The sequence below is a fragment of the Anguilla anguilla genome, chromosome 3, assembly GCF_013347855.1.
Source record: "Anguilla anguilla isolate fAngAng1 chromosome 3, fAngAng1.pri, whole genome shotgun sequence".
In the NCBI taxonomy this organism is placed as follows: Eukaryota; Metazoa; Chordata; class Actinopteri; order Anguilliformes; family Anguillidae; genus Anguilla; species Anguilla anguilla.
The window spans coordinates 5,997,039-6,022,680 of record NC_049203.1 but is presented as its reverse complement, the minus strand read 5'-3'; the positions used below and the strand labels follow the sequence as shown (position 1 = coordinate 6,022,680).

Genomic DNA, 25,642 nt, shown 5'->3' with positions numbered 1-25,642 from the left:
ATCACAACTGCAATAATAATAATAATAATGATAAAAACCTGACGGTCATGATGAGAACGCTGAATATTGCCGATTTCTTCTGCAACCGTTTTCTTTGAGCTGAATGACATGTACGCTAATTTGTTGTCACCCAAAAATGTATGCATGTCAGTTAGCAGGCTGTGTGTGTGTGTGTGTGTGTACAAGTGTGCATGATATGTAAAACGGAATTTGAAACTAATATATGGCATCACCCCTCTCCCAAGTCCAATGCATTTCTTCTCTTCCCTCGGTAAAAAAGAGGGGGGCTAGACCAAAATGGGGTGGGGGAGCTAGACCAAAATGGCTGAAATGTGCACCCTCCCATGTCTCTCTCTCACTCCCTCCCTCCCTCCCTCCCTCTCTCTCTCAGTCTGTATAGGGGGACAAAATGGAGATGGCAGGCCGGTAAGTCAGGAGCCCTTACCCATGACCTTTCCCACTCATCCTCCTCTCTCCAATCTCTCCAGGAGAGGAAAGGGGGCGGAGGAGGGAGAGAAGAGGAGGAGGAGTAGGAGGAGGAGGGGGGGGGGGGGGGAGCGGAGAGGACGGGCCAGGGCAGACGAAGGGGGGGGGGGGGGGGGGGGGGGTGGGGGTGGTGGTGGTGGTGGTTGTGCTGGTGAGGGGCAGAGTCTCTAGCAGCAGCCCCCCCCGGACTGCCTGACGGGGGTGCTGTCGAATTTCAGGTTGGGCTTGTCCCCGCCGGCCGTGGCCCCCGGCCCCATGCGCTTCTTGATCTCCGCCGCCATGGTCATGAAGGCCTGCTCCACGTTGGTGGCGTTCTTGGCGCTGGTCTCCAGGAAGGGGATGGACAGGGAGTCGGCAAACTCCTGCGCGGGAGAGGAGGAGAGGGGAGGGGCGAGGCCAAGGGAGGGGAGGGGAGGGGTGAGACCAGGTGGTACCAGGTACAGCCCGGCACTCAGAGCTTCAAAGCCACTTTTTTTTTTGGCTGGACCGCAACAGCGGGGCCAGCCCTACAAACGCTAATGTCTGTGACTGAGTGACTGACTGACTGAGTAATGAAGTTACACCACTGGTCGGCCGAGTTATGAAGTTACACCATTGGTCGGCCGGATCACGTGTGTTAGGTCCAGCCATATACTAGGATTTAATCTGGTCTTGTTTTTGTAAATAATAAGTTTGAGTTGAGACTTATATTCCACTGACATAAAGAAATGCCTTGCTTTTATGTAGCTTTCTGGGCAAATAGTGTAATAAAAATAGACAGTACCGATTTTACACAAAATAATGCGGTAAATTACTCAGTGCCAGTTTTTATTTTTATTTAACGTCGTTTTATTTTAAAATTTGCTTCAGGATGGAAAAACCCCTTGACATGAAACATCTAGTTTCCAAACTAGTCTTGAAAGGTACAAATACATACAATATAAACATTTTTTTAAAATGGCTGAATTCAAAAGTGCATGTAAGAAAGTTGTGTCTCTCGCTGCGTAAACAGACAGCTCCCCCACCCCCCCGAGGGTCGCGTCGGCCCTGAGGAGCACCTCACCTTGGCGGTGGTGTAGTCCACCACCTTCTTGGTGGTGAGGTCACACTTGTTCCCCACCAGCAGCTTGTTGACGTTCTCGCTGGCGTAGCGCTCGATCTCCTGCAGCCACTGCTTCACGTTGTTGTAGGACTCCTGAAGAGGAGAGGGAGAACCATGAGCCCCTTAACACCACGCACATACCTACTGAACACTGTGTACACTGAACACTCCAAGCATTAAGATGCTGGCATTCTGCCCCAAGCCTTTAACATCACGCACGTATTTACTCAACACTGTGTACACTACACAGTCAAAGCGTTAAGATGCTGGCATTCTGCCCCAAGACTTTAACACAACACACATACTTACTCAACACTGTGTACACTGAACACTCCGAACGTTAAGATGCTGGTGCTCTGTTCCGTGATGGCAAATTATCCAGGGCAGTGTTAAATTACGGTGCAAGGACCAAATGGGTCACAGGTGTGTAGAAGGTGGGTCCCGGAAAGAGTCTGTAATCCACTAAGCTATGCTCGAACGTGTATTAGACGGGTCCCTAAATTTCTCATTTTGGTCCCGATATTAAAAAGTTTGGAGGGAAACAGAGTTGTATGTACAAGTGTGCACGTGTGCAGTGGGGAACCTCTCACATACACATTCTCCTGGCACAAATAGATCCCTAGCCCCTCCCAGCGGTTCCTCATGCGCCGCTGCCGCTGCCGCTGCCCTCCCCCCCGCCCCCCGGTGCAGCTACATACTGACCTGGTCCGTGACGTCGTACACCACGATGATGCCGTGGGCTCCCCGGTAGTAGCTGGAGGTGATGGTGCGGAACCGCTCCTGGCCGGCTGTGTCCCACTAGAGAGAGGAGGAGGAGAAGGAGATCCGATCTGGGAGTTTAAACGCGGCACACATTCTGATTGGCTGACCTTTTCCCATTACAGCAGGGCTGCCCAATCATGTTCCTGGATATCCACCGTCCGGTAGGTTTTCATTCCAACCCTGATTTGGCACACTATTTTTGTTTACTAGTTTGCTATGCACACTTGATATAAACTTAAATTACACTTCATGTATTCTAAAGTATAAAATAGCTTCATAATAACTTCAGCATACTATGTTTTCACAAGAGAAGACTATCTCCAAGACAACGCCAATGCCTCCAACCCCCTTTCCATGACATGATTCTCGGAAACATACAGCGCCAAAACCTTTGGCTACCATGACCATAGTGTCGTAAGTGAACTTTGGTTAGGGACGCATATGAACACGTTTGGTCAGAGTACTCCACTCACAATCTGCAGTTTGATGGTCTTGCCATCCAGCTCAATGGTGCGGATCTTGAAGTCAACCCCAATGGTACTAATGTAGCTCTCTGTGTAGGTGTCATCCTAGAAACAGACACAAACAATCAGGAATAAGAACGTGCAACATGCCCATCCTGAACTAACCCCAGTGTAAATAAATGAGGGGCCATATTGTGTACCAACAATATACAATACAGAAGCAAATATAACACTGACAGTGAAGCCAACTGGACAAAGAATGAACAGCCCAAGAACACAACGGCCCATGATTGACAGGACTTACAGCAAATCGAAGCAGGAGGCAGGACTTGCCAACACCAGAATCACCAATCAGGAGGAGCTTGAATAGATAATCACTAGAGGACAAAAAAAAGTGTGAGAAGAATAAGTAGGCCCTAAATACACACATGTGAGTGTATGGATAGAGGGGACAATACATAAATTCAGGAGCGTTGACAGATAAGACTATGACTTTAACCAGGCTTAACTTAGCAAGGGTGTGGGGGGGGGGGGGGGGGGGGGAGAAGAATTTACTTTAACAACAGATGGACGTCACACTGTTCCCAAACTGAAAATGGCATTGAAACTAGTCGCAGGCATTGCTGCTGTTCAACAGACCTATGGAAAACCATATGAAGCTTTTATTTTACATGTCAAATTTAAAAAACTTGCATATTCCCGGACATGAATATATGCAAGCTACTCTAAAGCTTCTTCCCCTTTGTTCACCAGTCCTGATGCAGGGGACAGTGTGTATGCTGGTCTTTGTTCTAGCTGACCTCCATTAATTAAGCTTCAAGAGGAAAAATAAAGGACACATTAAAATAAGCAATTCAATAAATCCAGTTTTCCTTTTAACCCCGTTTTTGTTGTTGGTTGTATTATCAAATCAGCTCTACCACGTTACCATAAACCATAGAAGCAAAGTGGCAAAAGGAACCATAGATACTTATGGAAGTTATTCAATTATCTAAAATAAATTTCGATACAGTATTTTGATTAAGGGCGTTTAGTACTGATATAAAACTAGCATTCATACTGGGTGCCTGGCGCACCGGATGACACACTACGTTTCTCGGATGCCAGAGACACGTAGGAGGTTTGTAATTCTTTGCAATTCCTTTCTCTCGTAAAGCTTCTTCGCGAACCCGAGGGGCGAGAATCCTGGGTTCACACCCTGTCTTCAAAACGAGGTTAAACACCCCTTCCCTAGGACTTCGGGTCAGCGTTGTCTTGTTAGTTACAGTTTTTCAGCTGAAGTACAAGTCATGAAAAATAACAGAAAACAGAATATTTTGCAAAGTAAAGCGTAATGCGACACATTACAACCTACAAATTCGCACCCATTTTACTAATAATAAGTGAAGGTTGTGAATGTCTTGCATTCCTACGCAGGCAAGATTTTGCAACTTTGTATATACCCAAACCATACCCTACGTCCTAGGTTACACTACGTCAGAAATAAAGTGGTCCAAACTGTACATATTCAGAACATAACGTAAAGTTGGTGCCTCGATGTTTTACTGCAGAAAACAAGACTCGTCTAGATAGGCCAGGAAATAAGCTCGGCCGTCTAGCTAGCAGATTGCTGGCGAGCTGGTGCTCGCATCATGCGCTATCAATAAAACACACAGGCCCTGTGTCACTAGAGTTGAATTACTTAATTGATTCAGAAGATGGGTCTGGCTACTGGATCTTCCCAACACAATGGCTGCAGATTAGACTATCAAAACCACAGCCATCTGTTCAACATACATGTCAACAAGCCAGCTAGCTAACGGTAGCTTCGTTTAATAAACTAGCAGGTACTCGTGATTCCAGTACAATTGATGCAACTAAATACAAACTATGCAGCTATTCAGCTATAACACCGACGACAAAACCGAATTGCTGTGCAAATCTGCTTATAGCTAGACTAGTGAGTTAACTTGCCCAATCAAGCTAACACATTTAGCAATTTACGATAGTTGGCTAGGCATACTGTAACTTAACAGACACGGGTCACTATTCTCGGGGAAATCAATAGCTAGCTGGGTGTCCTCAGCTGGTACTCGTGCTACCTCTCAAGACCCCAGATGTTTCACGGTTCAAAACATTTGGTGGCCTAAGTTAACTAGCTGGCTAGCTAGCTACTAACGTGACAACAGTGGTTTTGCAACACTGGACATAGCAAGCACAACGTTCGTGTTGCTAGCTGGCTAGCGACCCTGTGAAATTAGACTTCTAGACTACAGCCATCCTCTCCCGGCTCTAACGTTAATGGTAAAGACATAAAGTAGCTTGACACCATCCGCAGCCTGTCACACATATGCCCAGGCGCTGGATGAGTCTACTCACTATTCGGGATTCATGGCGTGTCTCCGGTCAGACTCAGTTTTTTTTCAGTCGATGGTTCGTCTCCTCAGTTCCTCTCTTTCTCTCCTGCTGGAAGCAAATGAGTCGAATGGACGCGATATGTTCAGGTTAGGTAGATAGCTAGTTAACAATATACTTATCACACTCTCTTCACCTGTCCTTATTTACGTTTTACAGACATGTATTTACAAAGGGCCTTTTAAAAATGTATCTTCTTCTCAGACAGGTTTATTTTTCTTTTTTCTTCCCTCTCCCTATCGCTTAGAATACAAGATGGCTGCGCAGGTGCGGCAGTGACGTCAGATGACGTGACGTTACGCCACGGAGATACCAAAGATTGTAGAACGGATGACAAGATGGAAAGGTGAGAAAGACACAAACAGAAAGGTATATAACAATTCTCGTCTGATTTTAGTTTGTCTACAAAATTCCGAATGCGAGTTTGACAATATTGAAAAAAATAATTAAATATTTGTAAGAAAGGTTGACAGTAGATAACTTCCAGAATGTCGAACTTACTTCAGGAATATGCTTATGGGCAGACCGTGCAGCACTGTGCCTCTAAATTTAAAAGTTATTTAATAAAGTTATTTTCACTAAATGGGACTTACTGTCACGTTTTCATTTCTATCACAGTATATAATTTCCACCAACGCATTGTAGCCAGTCATTCAAAAATATGACTCATTTAGTCGATGGAAAAATAAATCACTTTTTACATGCCTGGAAAAAAAATCAACGTTGCCTCCTTAGACTGGGTACTTCCACGAAGTTCCGCTGTTGTTGTTCGGTGTGACGGAAAATCCAGTGAGTTGGCACTCTCTCGCCACCTCGTTTTGCTCCCTGTGGACGCCTAAAGTCAACACGGATGTTGTAGATCGGGGTGATGTGCGGAATTCGGGAGTGCTGAGCATAAGCTCGCGTATGTAGGCTGCATGTAAGCTACTGTGTTTATTATGGTAAAAGTGCTGTGCTTTTCAGTATTACTTTCCTCGCGTTGTTCTGACAATATGACAGCACAAGCCTATCCGTGAAGTAGTTTTTTTGTTTTTGTTTTCGATTTTTGTGTATAAACTCTACTAAATCGCATTGTTTCCAGTGGTACGGCGTGAAATGTTTTTGGCTTCAGATGTGGCTTTAAATTTTTTACAAAAACGTGAATAAAACGACTCGTCAGCAGTAAGCTACACGAACAAAAACTTTATTCCAATTTTCCTAATTGATTCCCGTACAAAGGAATCTTTAACAATTTTATCTGAGTACAATAAAAATGAATGATCATTACGAAAGTCTTCGTATTTTAGTTGCGGCAGGCTCTCAGAAGTAGTCTATCTGTGGTGTTTTACACACCCTGAAAGACAACATCACGTTTGCACGTTTGCTATGCAAACGAATAAAACTTTTAATTCATGCTCTACTACGTCTTCCGGATGACAACACCCGACTTTTTATGAATGACTTTCTAGTCGGCCTCCTGCAGCTCATTATTAAGGAAAATTAGCCTATAGCAAACGTGAAAACGGCGAGTGCACAAGGTTATGCATTCCAACACTTAAAGGGTATCCACATTTACAAAGAACAAATTATCATTTTTTTAATACCAAACTTTACGTTTTTACAACAGACACACATACACGAACGCACGCGCACGCGCACGCGCACAGACACAGCAAATGGAACTGGCATCTCTTCCCCAAACATGTCCTTGAGCTGACTTGGCATTAATCTAGAACTATATCAGACACTGGAGCCTTCGCCTCGCGTAAACGTGTGATTTACTCGAACGACGTGCCCTCAGGGGTTGCATAGGCTACTGTCCAATTCTCCAGTCCAAGCACTAACCCAAACTGTCAACTGTCAGAGGCTTATAAAAGTCTTGGTGATTGGAAATCTGAGTGGAATCACCAAGGGTACCACTAAACTATGCAGAGTTGTTAATATCACAAAAAACAACCAAAAAAAAAAAAAAACAGCAGAATAGACTTTGAGGTATGTACACTGATTGTTGATTTAAAAAATAATGCCCTATTTGCACAAATTTCTATACAAGATACATTTTTAAAGACTTAATTCAAACGCATTTAGCCTACATAACTCAAGTTGTGGTGTTTTCTCTTATATTTTGTATTTTATGTTGCATATATAACTTCACTGTCAGACTTCAGCCCTCAAAACATTACAAGTCATGAGTTGTCAAAAGAAGTCATTGACCGTTGGTTTACTACCAAAGCACATCACTGGAAGCTTGGCGGATTTACAGGGAGTCAACCTGTCCAGGCCAATGGTGCCATAGTGACAGGTGAAGCTATCACTGTCCTAACCTGTCTCGGTATTCTGGTTGGAAGACGCATCAGGCTGTTTTGCGATCTAAGGCAGTTTATGATAACGGCGATTTCAGTGTAAACCCCATTGATCAGTTCGTATGTGTCTGACTCTTGAGGTACTGCAGGTAGCCTTCTTCGTCCTCCGCAGAGGGGGGGACGGCCACAGGGCTGGGCAGGTAGACGTTGCCCGTTGCCCCCTCCTCAAACTCGGGGTCCCCTCCCTCAGCGGCCCTCTGGTCGGCGGCCGTCAGGCCCTGGTTGATGTAATGCACCTCTTCGCTGGCCTCCAGGGGCGGCAGCTCGGAGAGCAGGGCCCTGAGTGTGTCACCCAGCTCCCCAAAACCTGGCCTCCGTGCGGGGTCTCTGCTCCAGCAGCTCAGCATTACCTCATAGCTGACAAAGGTCGTGGGGGAGATTGATTATAGTGAGCCATGTAATGTGGTTAGAAAACATTTAACTGCCTCTGAATTGCATATATAGTATTTTCTGGTACAGGGCTTCGTGCAATTAATTGCTAAAATTAGCATCTTCAAAACCTTGCATAGGAATAGTAGAGAGCTAAAATTACCTGTACAGTTCTATTTTAGGTTTGCAGCTAATGCCGGCTGTCTCACAGTTTACGCCCGTTCACTCTGGAAGTAAACCTACTGACTTCACTCCTTCTGCTTTGAGTCATTAAGAACATTAAAAATGATTGATGGTATACGGTACATGGGCCTGGGAATCTTACTACATAACTTGGGAAGCACTGGCTTTGACTGGGTGATTTGCATGCAGTGGGGTGAACTCACAGCTTAGGGTCACATTCAGGCTGTTTGAGCCGGTGGCCAGACTCCAGGAGGTCCAGAAGCTCGTGGTTGTGGACCCCGGGATAGGGCGTCCTGCCTCGGGAGGCGATCTCCCACATGGTGACCCCGAAGGACCACTGGGACAGGCACACACACAGATACACACACACACACACACCGTTTATTTCAAAATAAAGTTTTGAGTTTGAGAGGGGGAAGAAAAGATTTAAGTGAATATTTACTTTTATTTCTGGTGCCTGAATTGACTCCCCATTCTTGCCCCCCCCCCCCCCCCCCCCCCCAAAAAATAAATAAATAAATAAATAAAACGCACCACGTCACTTTTCACGGAGTAGATGGACTCTGAAAGGCTCTCGACTGACATCCACTTGATTGGCACACGGACGGCTGCCGTCTGCCGGTAGTAGTCGCTGCTGTAGATTTTCCTGGAGAGGCCGAAGTCGGCCACGCACACCCTCAGGTCATCACCCAACCTGTGTGCGTCAGAGACGGTGCACTGCTTTCACATACATTTGTTTGTGATCTTGGAAAATATGGAAAACTATAATAAACATTATCTACTTGGCTTATGTTCTGTGCAGAGTATAGAACACGCACACTTCAAAAACCTAAAACGATGAGCTAGTTAATAATTCAGAGCCTGATGATGAATCTTGGCTGATTCAGTGGCGCCACCTGTGGGACTCACATGCAGTTGCGTGCAGCCAGATCCCTGTGGACGAAGCTGTGGGAGCCGAGGTACTCCATTCCAGCTGCGATGTCAATCATGAAGCGCAGCAGACTCTGATAGGGCACAAACTGAGACAGGGACAGGGTCATATATCTGACTCCTCCCATATTATGGCACAAGATAAATAAATTACTAGAATTATTACCACACTTGGGTAAATTATCAATTTCTAAATTACCTAGATTATTTTATTGTTATTACTATTTATTTATTTAATCATTTAATTATTTATGTGTATGTGTGTATATATATATATATATATATAATATATATATAATTTTTATTTATTTTACTGTTACTGTTTTTACTAATTGTTTTATTTCTACCTCCACTGTTCTAATTTTATTACTATTTTTGTCATGTAAAGCACTTTGTGCTACAAATCTTTTTATGAAAAGTCCAATACAAGTTTATTATTATTATTATTATTATTATTATTATTATTATTATTATTACTATTAAATTTATTTATGGTACATCTGTAATTACGCAATTGTTGCAACAGTAAAGTTGATCTATCATGCATTTATTGTAGCGACGGCATCAATTTCTCAACTGTTTCAGTGTATACGGTATTCTACCACTACGAACTAGTGGCTACTTCTCCAAAAACCCATGCATAATATCAAAATGCGTCCATGCCAGTGTGTGCGTAAGAGGGAGAGAGCATGTAGACCTAAGTGTGTTACCATGGGTACATCGTTGTAGCGAGTGGCGATGAGAAAACGTCTGAGGTCTCCGTGCTTCATAAACGGCAAAATCAGCATTGGCATGGGGACAGAGGAATCCTGCTCTTGCACCTGCTCCAGGGTGACCCCTGCAGGACACAACCAATCATTACAGCCACTTTGAAACACAGAACACACTTGGGTCTGAAGACCTTTAGGGGTACAGCAAAATGGCAAACATATTTCTTCTGTTTAAGAATATTTCAATTTCCCCCCTTATTTGATCAATTAAATATTTAGATTCAGATAAAAAAAAGTCTGTTTACACTTTTTACATTACACTAAATAGCTAAACGTCTTGTTCAGGCTGGTCATTTTAGAAGGCTTGAAAATGTCTGGTAGCCTCTACTCTGCTGATATTCAGCATTCACTGTCCTCTGAAAAATTTATTAACTGAAATTTATTGAAGATCATTAACCACTTCACTATGCTGAATTAAACATTTAAAGTGCCAGAGTGACATGTACTTAGAGCCAATTAGCATCGCCCTGTAGATGCACTTCGGCCAATGAGAATCACCTGGTAGAACTGGGGGCTGCCTTGCGACAGACACTGAGAACCCACAGTGTTTTGAAGGGTTAACACAGAGACGGGCTTGTCGTACCGAGTAGTTTGACCACATTATCATGATCGAAGCCTTGCATGATCTCCGCCTCCTTTAGGAAAGATTCTAAGTCATCTAGGCTGTGTATTCCCACTGAAAAGAAAACACAGGGAAACCAATGGGTAATTATTATAATTATTATTATTATTATTATCTACCGAAATATTAATATTATTTATTCCGTTGCGATCCGTTAATGAAATGCAGCATTAATGGCAGTCAATGTAAAGGCCTACACCTCAACAATAAACTGGAGGCTGAAAATAAATAAGGGTAAAGGTAAAGGCACCTTTCATCGTCTTCACTGCAACTTTGACGTCACCTCCTTCCTGTGGGGAGAAGACTCCTTCGTAGACTGACCCAAACTCTCCTGAAAATGTACAAAAAAACACAATCTTTTTGCTTGTTGAATGGCAATTCAAAGAGATCAAAGTGACTGGTTGTGACTGAATGTGACTGGATGCGACTGGATGTGACTAGTTGTGATTGGATGTGAGTGGATGTGACTGGGTGTGAGTGGATGTGACTGGATGCGACTGGATGTGACTGGATGTGACTGGGTGTGAGTGGATGTGACTGGGTGTGAGTGGATGTGACTGGATGCGACTGGATGTGACTGGGTGTGAGTGGATGTGATTGGATGTGACTGGGTGTGAGTGGATGTGCCTGGGTGTGAGTGGATGTGACTGGATGCGACGGGATGTGACTGGATGTGACTGGATATGTGGGTGCCAGTGGTGGGCATGACCCACCTGCACCCAGTGGCTTTCCCAGGGTCAGAGACCCACGATCCACCAGCATGTCCTTCAGACTGGTCTGTAGTCGGCTACTCAGGCCTTCCGGAAGCTGGCCTGGGGGGGGGGGGAGGAATGACGAAGGAGAAGTGTAAAAAATAGAAAGATGAACAAGAAGAGTGAAGAAGAAAGGATGATGGGGGAGTAAAGAGTGTACACCCAGAGGAGAAGTGAAAGTTAGGACAGGGAAGGAAAGAGGGGAAAGAAAAATTGATTAAAAAGACAGAGGAGGGCAAAAAGAGAGAAGAAGAGGAAAGGAGTGTTGTAAAGATTCATAGAAGGGAGGGAATCAGCAGAAAGATAAACAAAAGTGAGAGATCAGAGATGCGTAATGCGATCATCGAAAGAGGGGAAATCCAGAACACAGGGCTGTACAAATGCAAGAGAGTGAAAGCACAGGAAAAGGAAACCGTGTATACAATAAAAGCAATCACTGTAGGGAGTTATCTCTGTAATGTGAAATATCTCTAAACAAATATTTACCAATCACCAGAGTGTTTACACTAAGGGCGGTTATATGGTGTAATTATCCAAAATGGCAACTTTAAAACAGAAGTCTACGTGTTCTTAAATTTTCTGAAAGAAAACCTAACTCATAAAGGAGTGCCAAAATATCTTAAACATGAAATATGATATGTACAAATAAATCCAATGTAAAAATGAAAAATAGCATGTTTATTATTTATGTGTACAACAACTAATATGAATTTTTGTACTTATGTACTTACAGTTCAAAACAAGTACAAGTACAGTAAAAAGCTTCAGGGTGTCCCACTCACCGCTGATTGGCTGGGGGGCAGGAGTGATGTCACGTTGCTCGGGTCGACGGTACCTCACTACTGTTGACATGGGCATAAGAGGCTGCTCTTGGTCTTGGCTTGATAAGTGAGAAAAAAAACAAATAAATAAACAGCAACATAGTGACTGTACAAGATCTCATCTGCAAAAATTAGTGACAGTTTTCCATTGACACACATTTTGCACAGAATTGGCATCAACACGCTGGACTTATAGAGCAGCATGTAAGTATTATTCTGAGTGAAACAATTACTCTCTGTCTGCAATGGATTCTCCTTTCAATCTGTATTGACATAGATGACAGCAACTTCAATACAGTTAAGGGAATTCTAATGACACATTTGTGATCTTACACCTTAAAAGGTTAATACTGAAAACCAATTCACGATAAACAGAACATACTTATGGTGTACAACAGTGCTCACCATGACATAGTGCGGTATAAACACAATGCAATAATGCATGTCTACACTCAATATACACTCAAACGCCATTGTTATTAAATATAATTGAATTTTACACAGATTCAAAAAGCAAGGGCTTTCAGGTGAATCCCAGTGCAACTGCACCAGACTGACTGCATTGGGTTTCACAAACACAAACAGCCCCTGAATACCATGTACTGTGTACACAACGAACCCCACTGTGTTCTATTGCCACATACTCCACATGACTTTAGTTCCTCACGTTTTACTTTCACGTGGTCAGGGAACTTGCCTAGCCAGGCCAGGATGCTTGTAATCTGAGGGTCTAACCGCACTGTAACTGGACACTAATCTGGTCCTGTTGTTTGCTGGATGAGGGAGAACCGTGATCCCAGATGGGATCTGACCCACTTCAGGACATTTAGCTGAGGGCTGGATGAGAGTGTATTCACCTGAGCTTGACGTAGTTGCGGCGCTTGTAGCAAACGCCCAAAATGGCCAGGGCCAGCAGCAGCCCTCCCCCACAAGCCCCGCCCACAACCACCCAGAACGACGGAGGACCTCCCTCGATGGTGGCGGGGACACTGGTGTGGACGACATCGTATTTCCCTGCGTGCACAAAATATATTCACGGACATAAACACACATGCGCAGACACGCGGACATACCCAGCAAGGGTGCACATACACACAGGAACACACGCAAACACATGCAACGAAGACACACATGAAAACACACATACAAATGAAGGCAAAGAAATACAGACACACAAAAATGATTCTATTAAATAATATCAATAGATTCTCTAAGATGTTTTTTTTTAAAGAAAAATAACTTTTTTTTTTCAGTGGGCCAGAAAGAAAAACAGGCATGTCTTCCTCAGGACTAAGCATATCTTCCAGTGCAGAACTGGGTGGCAGTGTGGTATAATGGGTGTGGAACTGGTCTCCTAACCAAAAGCTCACAAGTTCGATTCCTGGCTAGGACACTGTCGAACAAGGTACTTACCCTGCACTGCTTCAATGTATATATCCGGCTGTATGAAAGGATGCAATGCTTAATTTTTCTATGTAAAAGTTTGTAAGTCACTCTGGATAAGAGCGTCTGCTAAATGCTTGTAATGTAATGTAAGATCAATTCCACCCGCCAAATCTTGTGTAAATGGAGCAACGTTATTAAAATAATGTGCAGGAATATTCTCCTTGTTAACGAGGAAAACCTCAACCGGTAACATTGATTGGAAACGCCAACAGCAAAACAGAAAAACGAAGCAAAACGGAAAACAGCAAGCAACAGAAAACGTGTTTCCACGACGCACATCTGTCAATGGTGATGGAGTTGGCGGAGTCCGCCCCGCTCAGCACCGCGGACACGGCGTTGGCCGCCACCACGGACAGGTGGTAGTCCGCGCGCGGGTCCACCCCGGTGACGTTGACCGCCGTGTCGTTGAGCTGGCGCCGGCTCGGCGAAAAACGCACGGCGTCCCCGCACGGCTCCCACAGCCCCCCGGGGTCCTGCTCGCGCTCCGTGCACCGCACGTCGTACCACAGCTCCGCCCTCCCGCCCAGGTCGACGGGCGCGTCCCAGTGCAGCTCCAGCCAGGAGCCGCCCTGCCGGTGGATTCTCACCTTCCGCGGGGACGAGGGGGGCTCTGCGTTGTCAATCAAAAAAAAAAAATCCATTATTTTACACAACTTGAAAGGGTGAAAGCATGACATGGTCTGTATTATTATTATTATTTGTAAAGACATGGGTGGGCATGGCTATTTTCTATATTATTCCTCAATTAATTGTTTTTTAATTCACAGATATTAATGGGTCTACCTCTGATTAAATGGTAAATGGACTGCATTTATATAGCGCTTTTATCCAAAGCGCTTTACAATTTATGCCTCTCATTCACCAGAGCAGTTAGGGGTTAGGTGTCTTGCTCAAGAACACTTCAACACGCCCCGGGCGGGGTTTGAACCGGCAACCCTCCGACTGCCAGACAATCAGTCTTACCTTTTGAGCTATGTCGACCCCATTATGTCGATTACATTTCGAAAACGCACTCCATAAAAAATCCAAATTTTTCAGGTCTAGTGCCTTTAATTTTATTTTGGACGGTTGAAAATATATTTTGCTTTATGTTAAATTACAATCACAACTAAAAGGTACAGAACCCACGGTAAGCAAACAAATCCATAAATAATGCAAGTTCTTCTGAAATACATTTTCATAAGGTTTAAGAACATTAAGTAAAAAGGTATTTTTTATAGGCAAAAACTTACTTGTACACCCCATTTCAATGGGGTCACCTGACACACGAGAATATCCCTGCATACATTCACACTCCACTGCCCCCTCGCCATCTGATTTGCTATTGGGCGGACATGGGATACACGCCCCACTCCCATTGGTTGGTTTGTACGTTCCAGCTCTGCAAGCTAAGTGTAAAAAAATACATACATTAGAGAGATATGTAAGAATGACTGTCTGAAACCCCTTGAATCAGGATAAAGGAGTCTCCATATGTGTGTGTGTGTGTGTGTGTGCGTGTGTGTGTCCTGCGTGTGTGTGTGTGTGTGTGTGTGTGTGTGTGTGAGGAGGGGTGGTTGTAGACATTGCAGATTTCCATTGGCTCAATCCCTCATTTTTCAGCAGAGTTTCAAGCAATGTGACGTGATACAAGCGCAATAAAGTGTGTTAAGCCGTTGTGCGGTTGCTATTTTCCAAATGCAGATCCATTACTTTTGTCCCAGATACCGCATGTTTGATGCCCCACTTACCCACACAGAGTTCCCTGGCCTCCTGGTGCCCTGGAACGCAGTCACACTGGCCCTCCAGAGGACCCCATAAACCGTTGGCGTGACACTCCCTCTGGGGCGGTGAAATCTCCACCGAATTCTCCACGCAGGCACCGCTCACCGGCCCTGTCCCTCCGACCACGCTCCCAAAACCGGCCCGGCTTTCCACGAAGCCTGGGCATCGCCTGGAGTAGAGCCTGACGGAAGCGATGAACACGCAGGGCCCGGAGTAGGCAAATCCCAGGTGGAAGCCTTTCCGCGAGAGATGGCCTAGTGGTAGACCCCGACTGAAGTTGAGGCTTTGCTCAATCCCTTCTGGTATTTTGGCTGTTGGGCTGAAGGGACGTGGGGCACGAAGGGCGTGAACAAGGGTGTCATTATCGCCGGAAAGTCGCTTAACTGGGCGATCCGATTCTCGGAAAAACACCAGCAAGGGGCTCAACTGAGAAGTGCCTTCAGCTTCCTGAGTGAAGGTCAGGTCCATGAAGAGCGTGCGGCCATCTTTCTGTGGGATCCAGTCGCTCCAGAGGGTTCGAAGGTCACTGTTTGAACTGCAAGCTTGGTAGACAGTGTTTGTAGTCTCCGATCCCAGTTTCATTCTAACCTCACTCCACTGTAATGAAATCCGGTAAGAATCAGAGCAACTTGGTACATTGCAAAGGAACAGCTTACAGCAGTGGCAACCAAACCCTGCTCCTTCGAGATCTACCGTCCTGTAGGTTTTCATTTCAACCCTAAGAAAACACGCCTCATTCAACAGCTAGAGATCTTAAGATGCTAATTAGTAGAGTCAGGCGTGCCAAATTAGGGTAGAAAAGAAAACGAACACGATGGTAGATCTCCAGGAACAGGGTTGGTTACTTCTGGTTTACAGAATGCACGTGTTAAGTGTGGTCAGGATAAAAAGGGAAGCAAACGAGCTTCTTGGTTTCTATTAGCTTCTGAAATATGTTTAAGACAAAGGACAGATAAAGTTGTTCTCTTTTCTCTTAGGACTGACTCTTTGAAGAGTCAGTGACTTCTTTCGACGGACTGAAGACTCAAAGCAACGCCCCAGAGCCATGTCCTTGCCATAAATGTTAGAGTACAGAGCAATAAGTTATCCGTGGTGTAGAAGTGATGTAAATGAATGCTTACCCCCTTTACTGGAAGGGACGTCCACCGCAGTTCCGAATGTTTTACAGTACTGTACAACTCCTCTAGAATGAGAGATGGAGAATCGAGGTGGAGAAAGAGAGAGATGTGTTGGAGGTAGTGAGTGAGGGAGAAATGGCAGTTGTAACAGTTTAGAAAAACATTGAAAAGTGAAAAATTTAAAATATTACACAAATCTCACATAACGACCTCAGTCTCTTTCACCATACGAACGTCCCCATGAAAACTGGACTTGGCTGGACAATGGCTCAATGTGTCCAATAGGCCAGACAACACACTGAGAAAAGCGACGTCACACTGTCGCTTTCTGTCTGTGGGAGGTAGTTGCACCGTAGCGTGGAGGTAGTGTGCCCACTGGGAGGATGCCGTGGCCCACCTCAGAGCAAGGGGCTCTGTGGCGCAACGGATAGCGCATTGGACTTCTAGACTGTGACTGTGTGGAGTCATTCAAAGGTTGCGGGTTCGAGTCCTGCCAGAGTCGAGGTGTTTTTACTCTAACGTGTCTGGTGGCATTAACATTGGATATGTGATCATAACTGATCCTACTCTAGATGCAGAGGAAAGTAGCCTGTTCCTTATCAATCTACTATCACTCTTATTCCACTTGTATTTAGAGTTGGTTTAAAGACAACCTACACCGCTACCTCTGGTAGGACAAACCCATTAAGTACCACTGCATTGACTCCAGCAAATGGCATAGCCCAGACTCAAACCAAAGAGCCATGGCTAGCCAGCTACACTCGTGTTCAAATAAATATTTTTACTCTTTAATACAAATTAACATGGAAAGGGATAAATCAAAATGTATTATTGTAAATATATTTCATGACACAAAATGTTTTTTTAAGATACTGTATTTTCCTAAAGCATTAAACAGTATATTAAACCAAAGGCTTTAAAAAGTTATTTTTAAAAATAAAAATAAAAAACCTCTGCTCTAATTTTTTATCTGCCAGACAAGATAGAAAGCTGTGAACAAAAACTTTTGCACAATTAATACATTTTGCAAAAACTTTATACAATCCACCATATTGTAAATAAAACATTTTAGTTCAAGCATTCAGAAATATTTTTTTCTCAACACGAATTGAGTCCGCCCGTGCCTCAGTCCCTCTGTTAATATGGTTGAGGAATCTGTGAATACTGTGATTTAATTTATAACGTTGTTATTCAGAGCGCGCGGCTGTCTTAAACCGGATACTTCCATGCTCCGAAGTACGCGGTTTGAGAGGCTGCATGTTTGCGCGTGACTGAGAACGAACATAAAAGCATTTCTGGTCAAAACTCAAACCGATTTTAAGTGAATGCCCACGGTAGTTACTTTTATCGTTAAAATTGCTCTTTGGGTTTTGGGTATTGGTGTTATTACGCACAGCAAGCTACTGTTAGCTGATTTGCAGAGAAAATTAAGGTGAAATCGACATTAAGTCAATAAAGTACGTCCTGCCAAATAAAGTGGAATTCAGAGCACCCGAAAAACATACCTTCCTCTGGCGAAGGTTGCTCGCATGCTACGAACAAACACATCCATAGACACAGAGAGAAACGCAGGAGGACAGTGGACACAGCTGCCGTTCCCATATTCACAACAACTGGCGCCATCTAATGAGGTTTATTAGACTCCCAGCTCGGACGACATAAAACAACACTCAACGATTAACCAATAGCGAAAAAATACTTATTTTTAGTATGGAATCATACAAAATAAAATATCCCTCAAGTTAGATCACGACACTTCACTGTATGCCTTTCATTCGTCCATTTTCGTAGTTTCCAATACTTCGTGTTTACGAAGGCCAACAATCCGTGCCACTGAGGAATGTTGGTGTGCCTGTAGCCTAATAACTTATTCGAGTTCCCTCCCACGTCCGGCAGGGTTGAAGTAGGCTACGTGTTTTTATTTTTCAGTAATGTGTATACATTTATATACAACGAATGACATCATAATAGGGACGATTAATCAACTATTATATTGGTCGAACGAATCTTTAAAATTACGTGATTCAGATTTATATGTACCCATATTTATGTGTAAGACCGTATAGGATTATAGGTGACACATCTTTTTCATAGGACTCTTTAAAAACAATTTAAAAACACGTTTGGTTTTGACCACATTTAATGGGTGTGTTATATTATTAATGTATATTCTTTATTCGGTCATACTTTATTTGGTGTATTAAGATTAAGTTCACTTTTTTGCCAATTAAAGTAAAGTAACTGGAATGGTCAATCAGCAGAGAGTGTATGTGTGATCTATCTGGACATCCAAAAGTATATTTTAAATAAAATGAATGGGAAATAGTTATGAACTCCACATTACATTACATTACATTACAATCACAACCAGAGCAACACACAGTAGGCTAGTGGGGAATATTGTTACCCGTAGGAACACAAAATACCGTAATACCAAGACTGCACAGAGTCCCGTTTTTAATCAGTGTGTGCAATGTTAACAAACAACACTGTTGTAACTAAAGGAAGCGGCACTACACAGATAAGCGACCTTTCACAACGGTAGCAGGAAATCCAAACTCCACTGAGGTAATACTAATGTGCTTTTCAGGAAATTAGCGCACACACTAGAATGATAGTCTTGCAGTGCTGTGAAAAACTATTTGCCCCCTTCCTGATTTCCTCTATTATTGCATATATGTCGCGCTGAATAGTCTCAGATCTTCAGACAAAATGTAATATTAGACAACAAATGTAAAAAAAAAAAAAAAAAGCATTTCCTTCATATGAACCTTCAGTTCAGAAAACTGAAAACTATTCACCGAAAACCAAAAATAAGACTCAGAAAAATGTGTGACAAATTGAAGAAGAAGAAGAAAAAAATTGGTTTATTCAAGGAAACTTTTTTTTTTCCAGTGTGGGGGTCCTGGTTCAAGAATTTACAGATCAGACGGTATTGCATGTTGTCCACAAAACCTAGCTTTGCATCTTTCGCAGATTTAAACAGTTGGATATAGACTGAGGCACTTCGGTATATATCCGTTGGCTGTGTCGTATCAGGGAGCTGAACCTGCAACCCTTAAAGGTCGAGTCCCGACCTTTCTTCGCCTGTGGTCCTAAGACCGCTCTTTTTCACATTTTCTTATCAGGAGTAAATATTTCACAACATATGGGCCCAAATCTGTTTCTCTTCTTGTTAACCCTTGTGCACCTTGTTGGTGTTTATTATTATTATTATTATTATTATTATTATTATTATTATTATTAATAAATAATAATAATAATAATAATAAAATAAAATAAAACATTTTGTCAGCCTGGCCACTTTTTACCAACTGAAAACAATACATTGTGTGATTTCTAGAAAGATGAGTAAATCAGATGATCAGTGAAATTAGGAAAATCTGAGACTAGACTATGTCCAGGGAAGTATACAAAAAGTGTTCACAATATATGAAGTGAAACTAATTTTCATATCACTCTCAGAAGAACGGGTTCCAGAGGAACCCTAGTCAAGCTCACTGGTTCTATGTTGGGCAAAATGGTGAAAACACTTCACATCTACAAGAGGGTTCCGTAAAGAACTAAAAAGGGTTTCCCTATGGAGACACTCAAAACAACCTTTTCCCATAGCATGCAGGAACTGGGGCCTTGGGCTATGCATGGCAAATTGTGGTCACTCACTCACGGACGACCTTTCAGGGACATTTTGTGGGACACATGCGCAGATGGTGCTTCGTTTAGTAGGACGCATGCGCAGGTGTGCCAGCTAAAACTTGTCTGCGGAAGTGAGTTGCGCCGTGGGTCTGGACGGTTCCGTGCTTGTTTTTCCCGAGAGTGTACAGTATATGGTTAAAAAAAAAAAAAAAAAAAAAACATACAAAATTAATCTCAATTATTTTTCAACTTGACATCACTTTTCCTCAGGAACAGTAGGCTGATGACAGTAGGCTTCACTCCAGTTTCGATGTATTTACGTTTCCTCTGCAGACACAGCAGTGGGAGCCATGGGAACGGACAGGCCAAGCTGCACGGCCTCATGGGTACACTGCGGAAGTGAAAGTGCGTGCTCAAGCACTTTAACGTTAACATTTGCGCACGCTTTGAGTCACTTCCAAGTCAGCGCATGTGAGTCTGGAGTTCTAGAACAGAACAGTGCTAATCCTAGGAAATTAAAGACATCAAAGACCAGTTCAGGTCAATTGCAGAGATACATAAGTAAGTAAATGCAAGAGCAAATGTGGGGGAGAAAAAAAAAAAACTAGCATTTTATTTGAACTCATTTACCTATGATTATACCTTGGGTCAAGCAAGGGCAGGGGTGGGCAATTCAGGTCCTGGACGGCCTGTGTGTATGCAGATTTTGTTTCCACCAATTACCCTGGCTGAATGGGCAAATTGACACAGCAACACTGGTCCACTCGCAGATTACTGCACAGTAAAGCGTTTCATATACAGGCACAGTCTTCGGCTGTCATTCATGGGCTCATCAAGAAATGTGGCTGAAATAATAGATGGCAAAAGTGTTAAGCCTAATTAATTAATTAAGGCCAGAAGTTGGCATGAAAACCTGAAATTCATACGGCCCTCATTACCCACCTCTGACCTACACAACCGTGAAGCTAGTGGTTATGCACAGAACTAAAGCTAAAATGTTCAGAAATGTTTGGTAAAGCTACACAGTTTTTTTTTTCCCCTGGGAGTGTTTATTTTTGAAAAAAAAATGTAGGAACATTGTTACCAAGGGTGGGTTGAACTTTGTTAGTTAAAATATACTTCCTTTTTGGACAGGAAGATTGCATGATTTCATGCTGGACATAAATAGCACTTGAAAAGGACAGAACTTGTTGTGGATCCTATGTTCCCTAGCGCCACACACTAGAGACTCATGGCTGGCTTTGCTCATTGGCCAGGGACTCATGGCTGACTTTACTCATTGGCCAGAGACTCGTGGCTGACTTTGCTCATGGGCCAGAAACTCATGGTAGGCTTTGCTCATTGGCCAGGGACTCATGGCTGGCTTTGCTCATGGGCCAGAAACTCATGGTAGGCTTTGCTCATTGGCCAGGGACTCATGGCTGGCTTTGCTCATTGGCTAGAGACTCGTGGCTGGCTTTGCTCATGGGCTAGGTTTCTTGTGATGTACTACCTGTCCAGGTTCAACTGTCAGCCAGTGTGCATGGGCTCATTGTGAACATGCAATGCAATGAAACGCACTCAACAGAACAGAGCATTCTTGGAGTATTCAAACGGATTTATTTCCCCAAACGATATTGTTTTTTTAAAATATATAAATAGTGCAAATACAATATTTAAAGCAAACGATAAGATTTTCAGAACAAAGAAACAAAACTAAACTTCACAACCGAACGGCAGTAAATTCTCCCCCACTCAAAGTGTAAACATGCTGCACCATTTTAGAATAAAACCAACAAGGTCTCTGAGAGAAACAAACAAAAATATTTTCAAAAATGAAACATTCACTATTAGTTTATCCACACTTATCTTTCATCAAATCAGTTATTTTTCATTAAGTCTGCTGTATGTGACTATATCACTAGCCTGTCCGTGCAATTTGCTTATATTTCAAATTTACTGTTTGGCATCATATCATATGAAAACTATGAGGTAATTACTGAACTTAATTTGTTAATGTAATAAAGGTATGTTGCTTGAGAATAACTATTCATGTTAAAACCAGGCACTCCACTACAGTGGAGTACAGATATAAGATTCATATTTTTAAAATGCCTCAAATGGCGATTTTCATTTCTCAACTGGCAAGAATGAGAATTCGGTTTCTGTGCCTACACGTTCAGCTAATTCACAAGGACATGTAGGGATTCTCTATGAAAGAAAAATAAAATAAAAAATAAAAAATACAGAACACTGAACCCAGGAACAGTATTTGGTTGCGCTTATCATGTGTTTCTCAGTACACTTGTGTGTATTCACCAGGTTCATTCCAATTTTCTCTACTTCAGATACTCAGTGCACTGTTCTTAGACTGTAACATTAAGGCAAAAGTAAATGAATCCTTTTGATAGGACACCTCCAGGTGTCTGAGCTAAAAGTGAACAGTAGCAGGTGGACAGAACAGCAGATGCAGATCATCCTCTCTGCCATGTAATGCTATCTGTGGCTCTGTACGTTTACCTAACTTTCTCTCCTTACCAAAGCAAAAAATAAAAAGTCACAAAACACTTGCCCAGTACTCTTTATATTTTTCCTCTAATCAGTGTGAATCTATGGGGCCTCAAGGGTTTATAAAATGACGAAAACACTTTTCTCCTTTTTTTCCGCCCCAAAAAACAAAGCAAAAACATCAAATAACATCAGTTTAGACCAATAGTAGTTTGACTTTGCGGCGTGCTTTCTACAGATCTGTCCACCCAAGAGTCGCTCGCGGGCAGTCTACAAGAGCTCTGCGCCAGAGATTTGTTCAATAAATAAAAACAAATAAATAGACGTGTGATGGGTTAAGATGACTCCTTGTGAACTTGTCAAAGTTAATCCAAAACAAAATAAAGTCGTCACCTCCATATTTCCCACCTCAGACTGTCAGCATATGCAATACACATTTCTAAATGCCTGTCCACATGCACAACAACCAAACTGCTGGTGTGGCTAGCCCCTTTAGGACTGCCATTTAGGCACAAAAATGTGTTTGTTTGATTTGAATAAAAATGCAGTGAGCCTACTGCATATTTAGAGTACAGTGTGTTTGTGGGCTGCCTGAGTTCATTACCCAGCATTCCATGGCATGACCTTGGGTGTGACAAACTCTCCACACCAACATATATATATATATATATATATTTTTTTTTTTTTTGTTCAAAAATAGTCACTTGCGGAGTTGCGCTGCAACAGATTACGACAGCAAGTCAGTTTATGTGCAGAAAAAAAATCTTCACCCATTCAATGCTGACTGTGAAATGGGGGGCAGTAGTTGGGGGGGGGGAGGCGGCGGGGGGCATTGGCTGATAATCTCCTAGCCCCTAGGAAGACACGACCGTGACGTTACGGTCAAATTCCAGGCACATGTACGGCAGATGTGAGAAAGGGGAGACTGGTTATATTCAGGGGGCTGGGGGGGCAAGGGGCAGGGGGCAGGGGCAGGTCAGGGTGTAACACAGGAACTGCTCCCTCACTGCAGCAGGCATTTCTCTTTGCGGCTGTACTTCTTACGCCTCAGCTCCAACCCCCGCTCCAGCCTCTCGTCTTCTTCCAGCGCCCTGTGTACCAGAGACACCGTCACGGTGGAGCGTGCATTTTACACAGAGATATTCTCAGTCACAGTGTAGCAGAGATATTCTCAGTCACAGTGTAGCACTGATATATTCTCAGTCACAGTGTAGCACTCAGTCACAGTGTAGCAGAGATATTCTCAGTTACACTGTAGCGGAGAACTATTCTTATTCACAGTGTAGCACAGAGATATTCTCTGTCACAGTGTAGGATGGATATTTTCAGTCACGGTGTAGCAGAGATATTCTCAGTCACAGTGTAGCACTGAGATATTCTTAGTCACAGTGTAGTACGCAGACACATGTTTGGCTGTGTGCGACACTGTGAATGTGTGTGCTGCTGTGGTCTTGGGGCAGCCTGTGTGTGGGCCAGCGTGTGTGTCTCACCCCCTCTCTTTAGCATCCATGTCCCGAACTAGCTCGTCCCTCTGGTTGACCAGTGACACCAGCTCCTGCAGCAAGAGCTGCTCCCTGTGTTTGTGGGCCTGGGTCTTCTTCCAATCTGGATAGAGAAAGAGAGAAGGGTGGGAGAGGGAGAGAGATGGTGGGATGGAGGAAGAGACACATGCATAGGGAAAAGGGAGGAGCGAGAAAAGAGTGAGAGACAGGAGAGGAGAAGGAAAGGGAAAATACAGGGAAAAAAAGAAGGGATGGGAATTGCGGAAAATAGTTGAGAAGGAGAGAGAATGTGGGAAAAGGGTTTACTCTTTCAAACATTAGATTTTAAAAAGCATTTGGAGCCGATATTTTCAACTGAGGTTTGAGTATGCAGTGTTTTTCTTTTTTTTGTTCAAACAAATTCTGGACTTCTTCTGGACTTAATTTACCAAAATAGTCAATCAGGCATATATTCATTTCATTCAGTTACTTACTGAAGGAATGAAGAGCCTGAAACTTCCATGACTGACTCAACAGGACTTACAATAGGACTACTATTGTTTCTGTGGTCCAGAAGATAACCCAGGATGTGAACACTGCGTAGCGCAGTTTCTCTACCTCAGATCGCCCACCTCCCCACCACCCAACCACCACGTAGCCACTAGTAATAATAATGAATGGACACTTTTTAGGCTATTTTAGGAAGTGATTCATAGTTGAGAAATAATTTCTCTAAATACCCAGGGTTTTCCCTGCAATGAAATGTCTAAGGAGGACAGCCTAGGTGTTTATTCTGAGCCACCACTTACTAATATGTAATCCTTTAATAAATATTTCAATTGTTCCTATTTTTTTTATTTTTGTCACACATTTAATTTTTTTATAGCCTACATCTCAATGCTCGAAGACCAGAACTTTAAATTCTAAATGTAGCTGAATACAGGGAGACAACCTGTTGAGTTGACAATGGCTGTAAAGCCGGACTGATTGCAGTCGCTGTCACACAAAGTCGCCACCTAAGCCTCTATTTTGAGCCAGGAAAAAAGGAATGCAGACCATGTGAAACAAGTACTTTCTTTTTTTCATCACGTCCTCCAAGATTATCATTCTCAAAATTCAGTGGAAACAGCACCACAATGCATTCTGGGAACTACCGAGGTTCCAGGTAGTTCTGGGTACGGATGATTCCTGGAGATGATCTGTGCAATGGAAAAGAGGCTTTATTTCCCCTAAATTCCCAGCCTCAGTGTGTCACAGTATCAGGAGCATTGGTGGCTCGGTGGTAGAGCTCTTGCCTGCCACGCTGGAGGCCCGGGTTCAGTTCCTGGCCAATGCTCCAACAATGTGCAAGCCAGTGCATTCGCAGTCCCGGAAAAATGGGAGGGTTGCAAAACGTATGCCCTAACGGTAACAACATTGGTCAGCCCCAGAGGCATTGGTTCTACTTGCGTTAAACTAGATGTGCTTCGACAGTAGCTTGATAGACGGGTAGGGTGTCCTGCGAAGATTGTTAAAGGGGTAGACTGGTAGCCAATAGGGTCCCCCTGCTTGTCCATCAACAGTAGAGTTGAATCTCTGTTTATTTAAAACTTCAGCAAAGTTTTAAATAAACAGAGATTCAACTCTACTGTTGATGGACAAGCAGGGGGACCTCACTCTACTCTTCACACCCTTCACTTTGCAAAACTCAACTTCCCCATTCTGCATACGGGCTGTCAATCAACATGTTGTGCA

General features: G+C 43.3%; 3 protein-coding genes and 1 non-coding gene across 7 annotated transcripts in view; 1 reads left to right on the top strand and 3 right to left on the bottom strand.

The window, feature by feature from the left end:
• Positions 1-590: 590 nt before the first annotated feature.
• On the bottom strand, positions 591-5,467 carry LOC118223751 (ras-related protein Rab-1B-like). Its single transcript, XM_035410699.1, has 6 exons — positions 5,152-5,467; positions 3,098-3,170; positions 2,803-2,898; positions 2,270-2,365; positions 1,529-1,660; positions 591-848 (listed from the first exon to the last, which is right to left on the bottom strand). Exons 1-6 carry the CDS (start codon positions 5,163-5,165, stop codon positions 654-656), a joined length of 606 nt encoding a protein of 201 aa, XP_035266590.1. The 5' UTR covers positions 5,166-5,467; the 3' UTR covers positions 591-653.
• An 887-nt stretch (positions 5,468-6,354) lies between these two features.
• Positions 6,355-18,161, bottom strand: si:ch73-40a2.1 (ephrin type-A receptor 2). Its single transcript, XM_035407447.1, has 15 exons — positions 17,810-18,161; positions 16,308-16,369; positions 15,153-15,783; positions 14,655-14,810; positions 13,700-14,032; positions 12,834-12,990; positions 11,938-12,035; positions 11,117-11,215; positions 10,654-10,734; positions 10,365-10,457; positions 9,722-9,849; positions 8,991-9,100; positions 8,616-8,775; positions 8,285-8,418; positions 6,355-7,886 (listed from the first exon to the last, which is right to left on the bottom strand). The coding sequence occupies exons 1-15, from the start codon at positions 17,925-17,927 to the stop codon at positions 7,583-7,585; spliced, it is 2,664 nt and encodes an 887-aa protein (XP_035263338.1). The 5' UTR covers positions 17,928-18,161; the 3' UTR covers positions 6,355-7,582.
• On the top strand, positions 16,714-16,806 carry trnar-ucu. The gene is made up of 2 exons: positions 16,714-16,750; positions 16,771-16,806. It is a non-coding gene; the product is annotated as a tRNA-Arg (tRNA).
• A 3,355-nt stretch (positions 18,162-21,516) lies between the features above and the next one.
• Positions 21,517-25,642, bottom strand: part of ehbp1l1a (EH domain binding protein 1-like 1a) — a 45,160-nt gene continuing 41,034 nt past the window's right edge. For all 4 annotated transcript variants that reach the window (XM_035409631.1, XM_035409632.1, XM_035409634.1 and 1 more), the window contains 2 exons: positions 23,918-24,032; positions 21,517-23,518 (listed from right to left, as the gene is read on the bottom strand). In XM_035409631.1, coding sequence (XP_035265522.1) covers positions 23,431-23,518; positions 23,918-24,032 — 203 coding nt within the window. In that variant the 3' untranslated portion in view covers positions 21,517-23,430. The remainder of the gene's footprint in view (positions 23,519-23,917; positions 24,033-25,642) is intronic.

Coding starts and splice junctions, on each gene's coding strand:
- LOC118223751 (XM_035410699.1), bottom strand. Junction 2,899..3,097: donor GCCTCCTGCTTCGATTTGCT/GTAAGTCCTGTC, acceptor GTCTGTTTCTAG/GATGACACCTACACAGAGAG. Junction 1,661..2,269: donor TGTACGACGTCACGGACCAG/GTCAGTATGTAG, acceptor TCTCCTCTTCAG/GAGTCCTACAACAACGTGAA.
- si:ch73-40a2.1 (XM_035407447.1), bottom strand. CDS start 17,927: ATGGCGCCAGTTGTTGTGAATATGGGAACGGCAGCTGTGTCCACTGTC. Junction 14,811..15,152: donor GGCCAGGGAACTCTGTGTGG/GTAAGTGGGGCA, acceptor TTTTACACTTAG/CTTGCAGAGCTGGAACGTAC. Junction 12,991..13,699: donor CTCCATCACCATTGACAGAT/GTGCGTCGTGGA, acceptor TTGTGCACGCAG/GGAAATACGATGTCGTCCAC.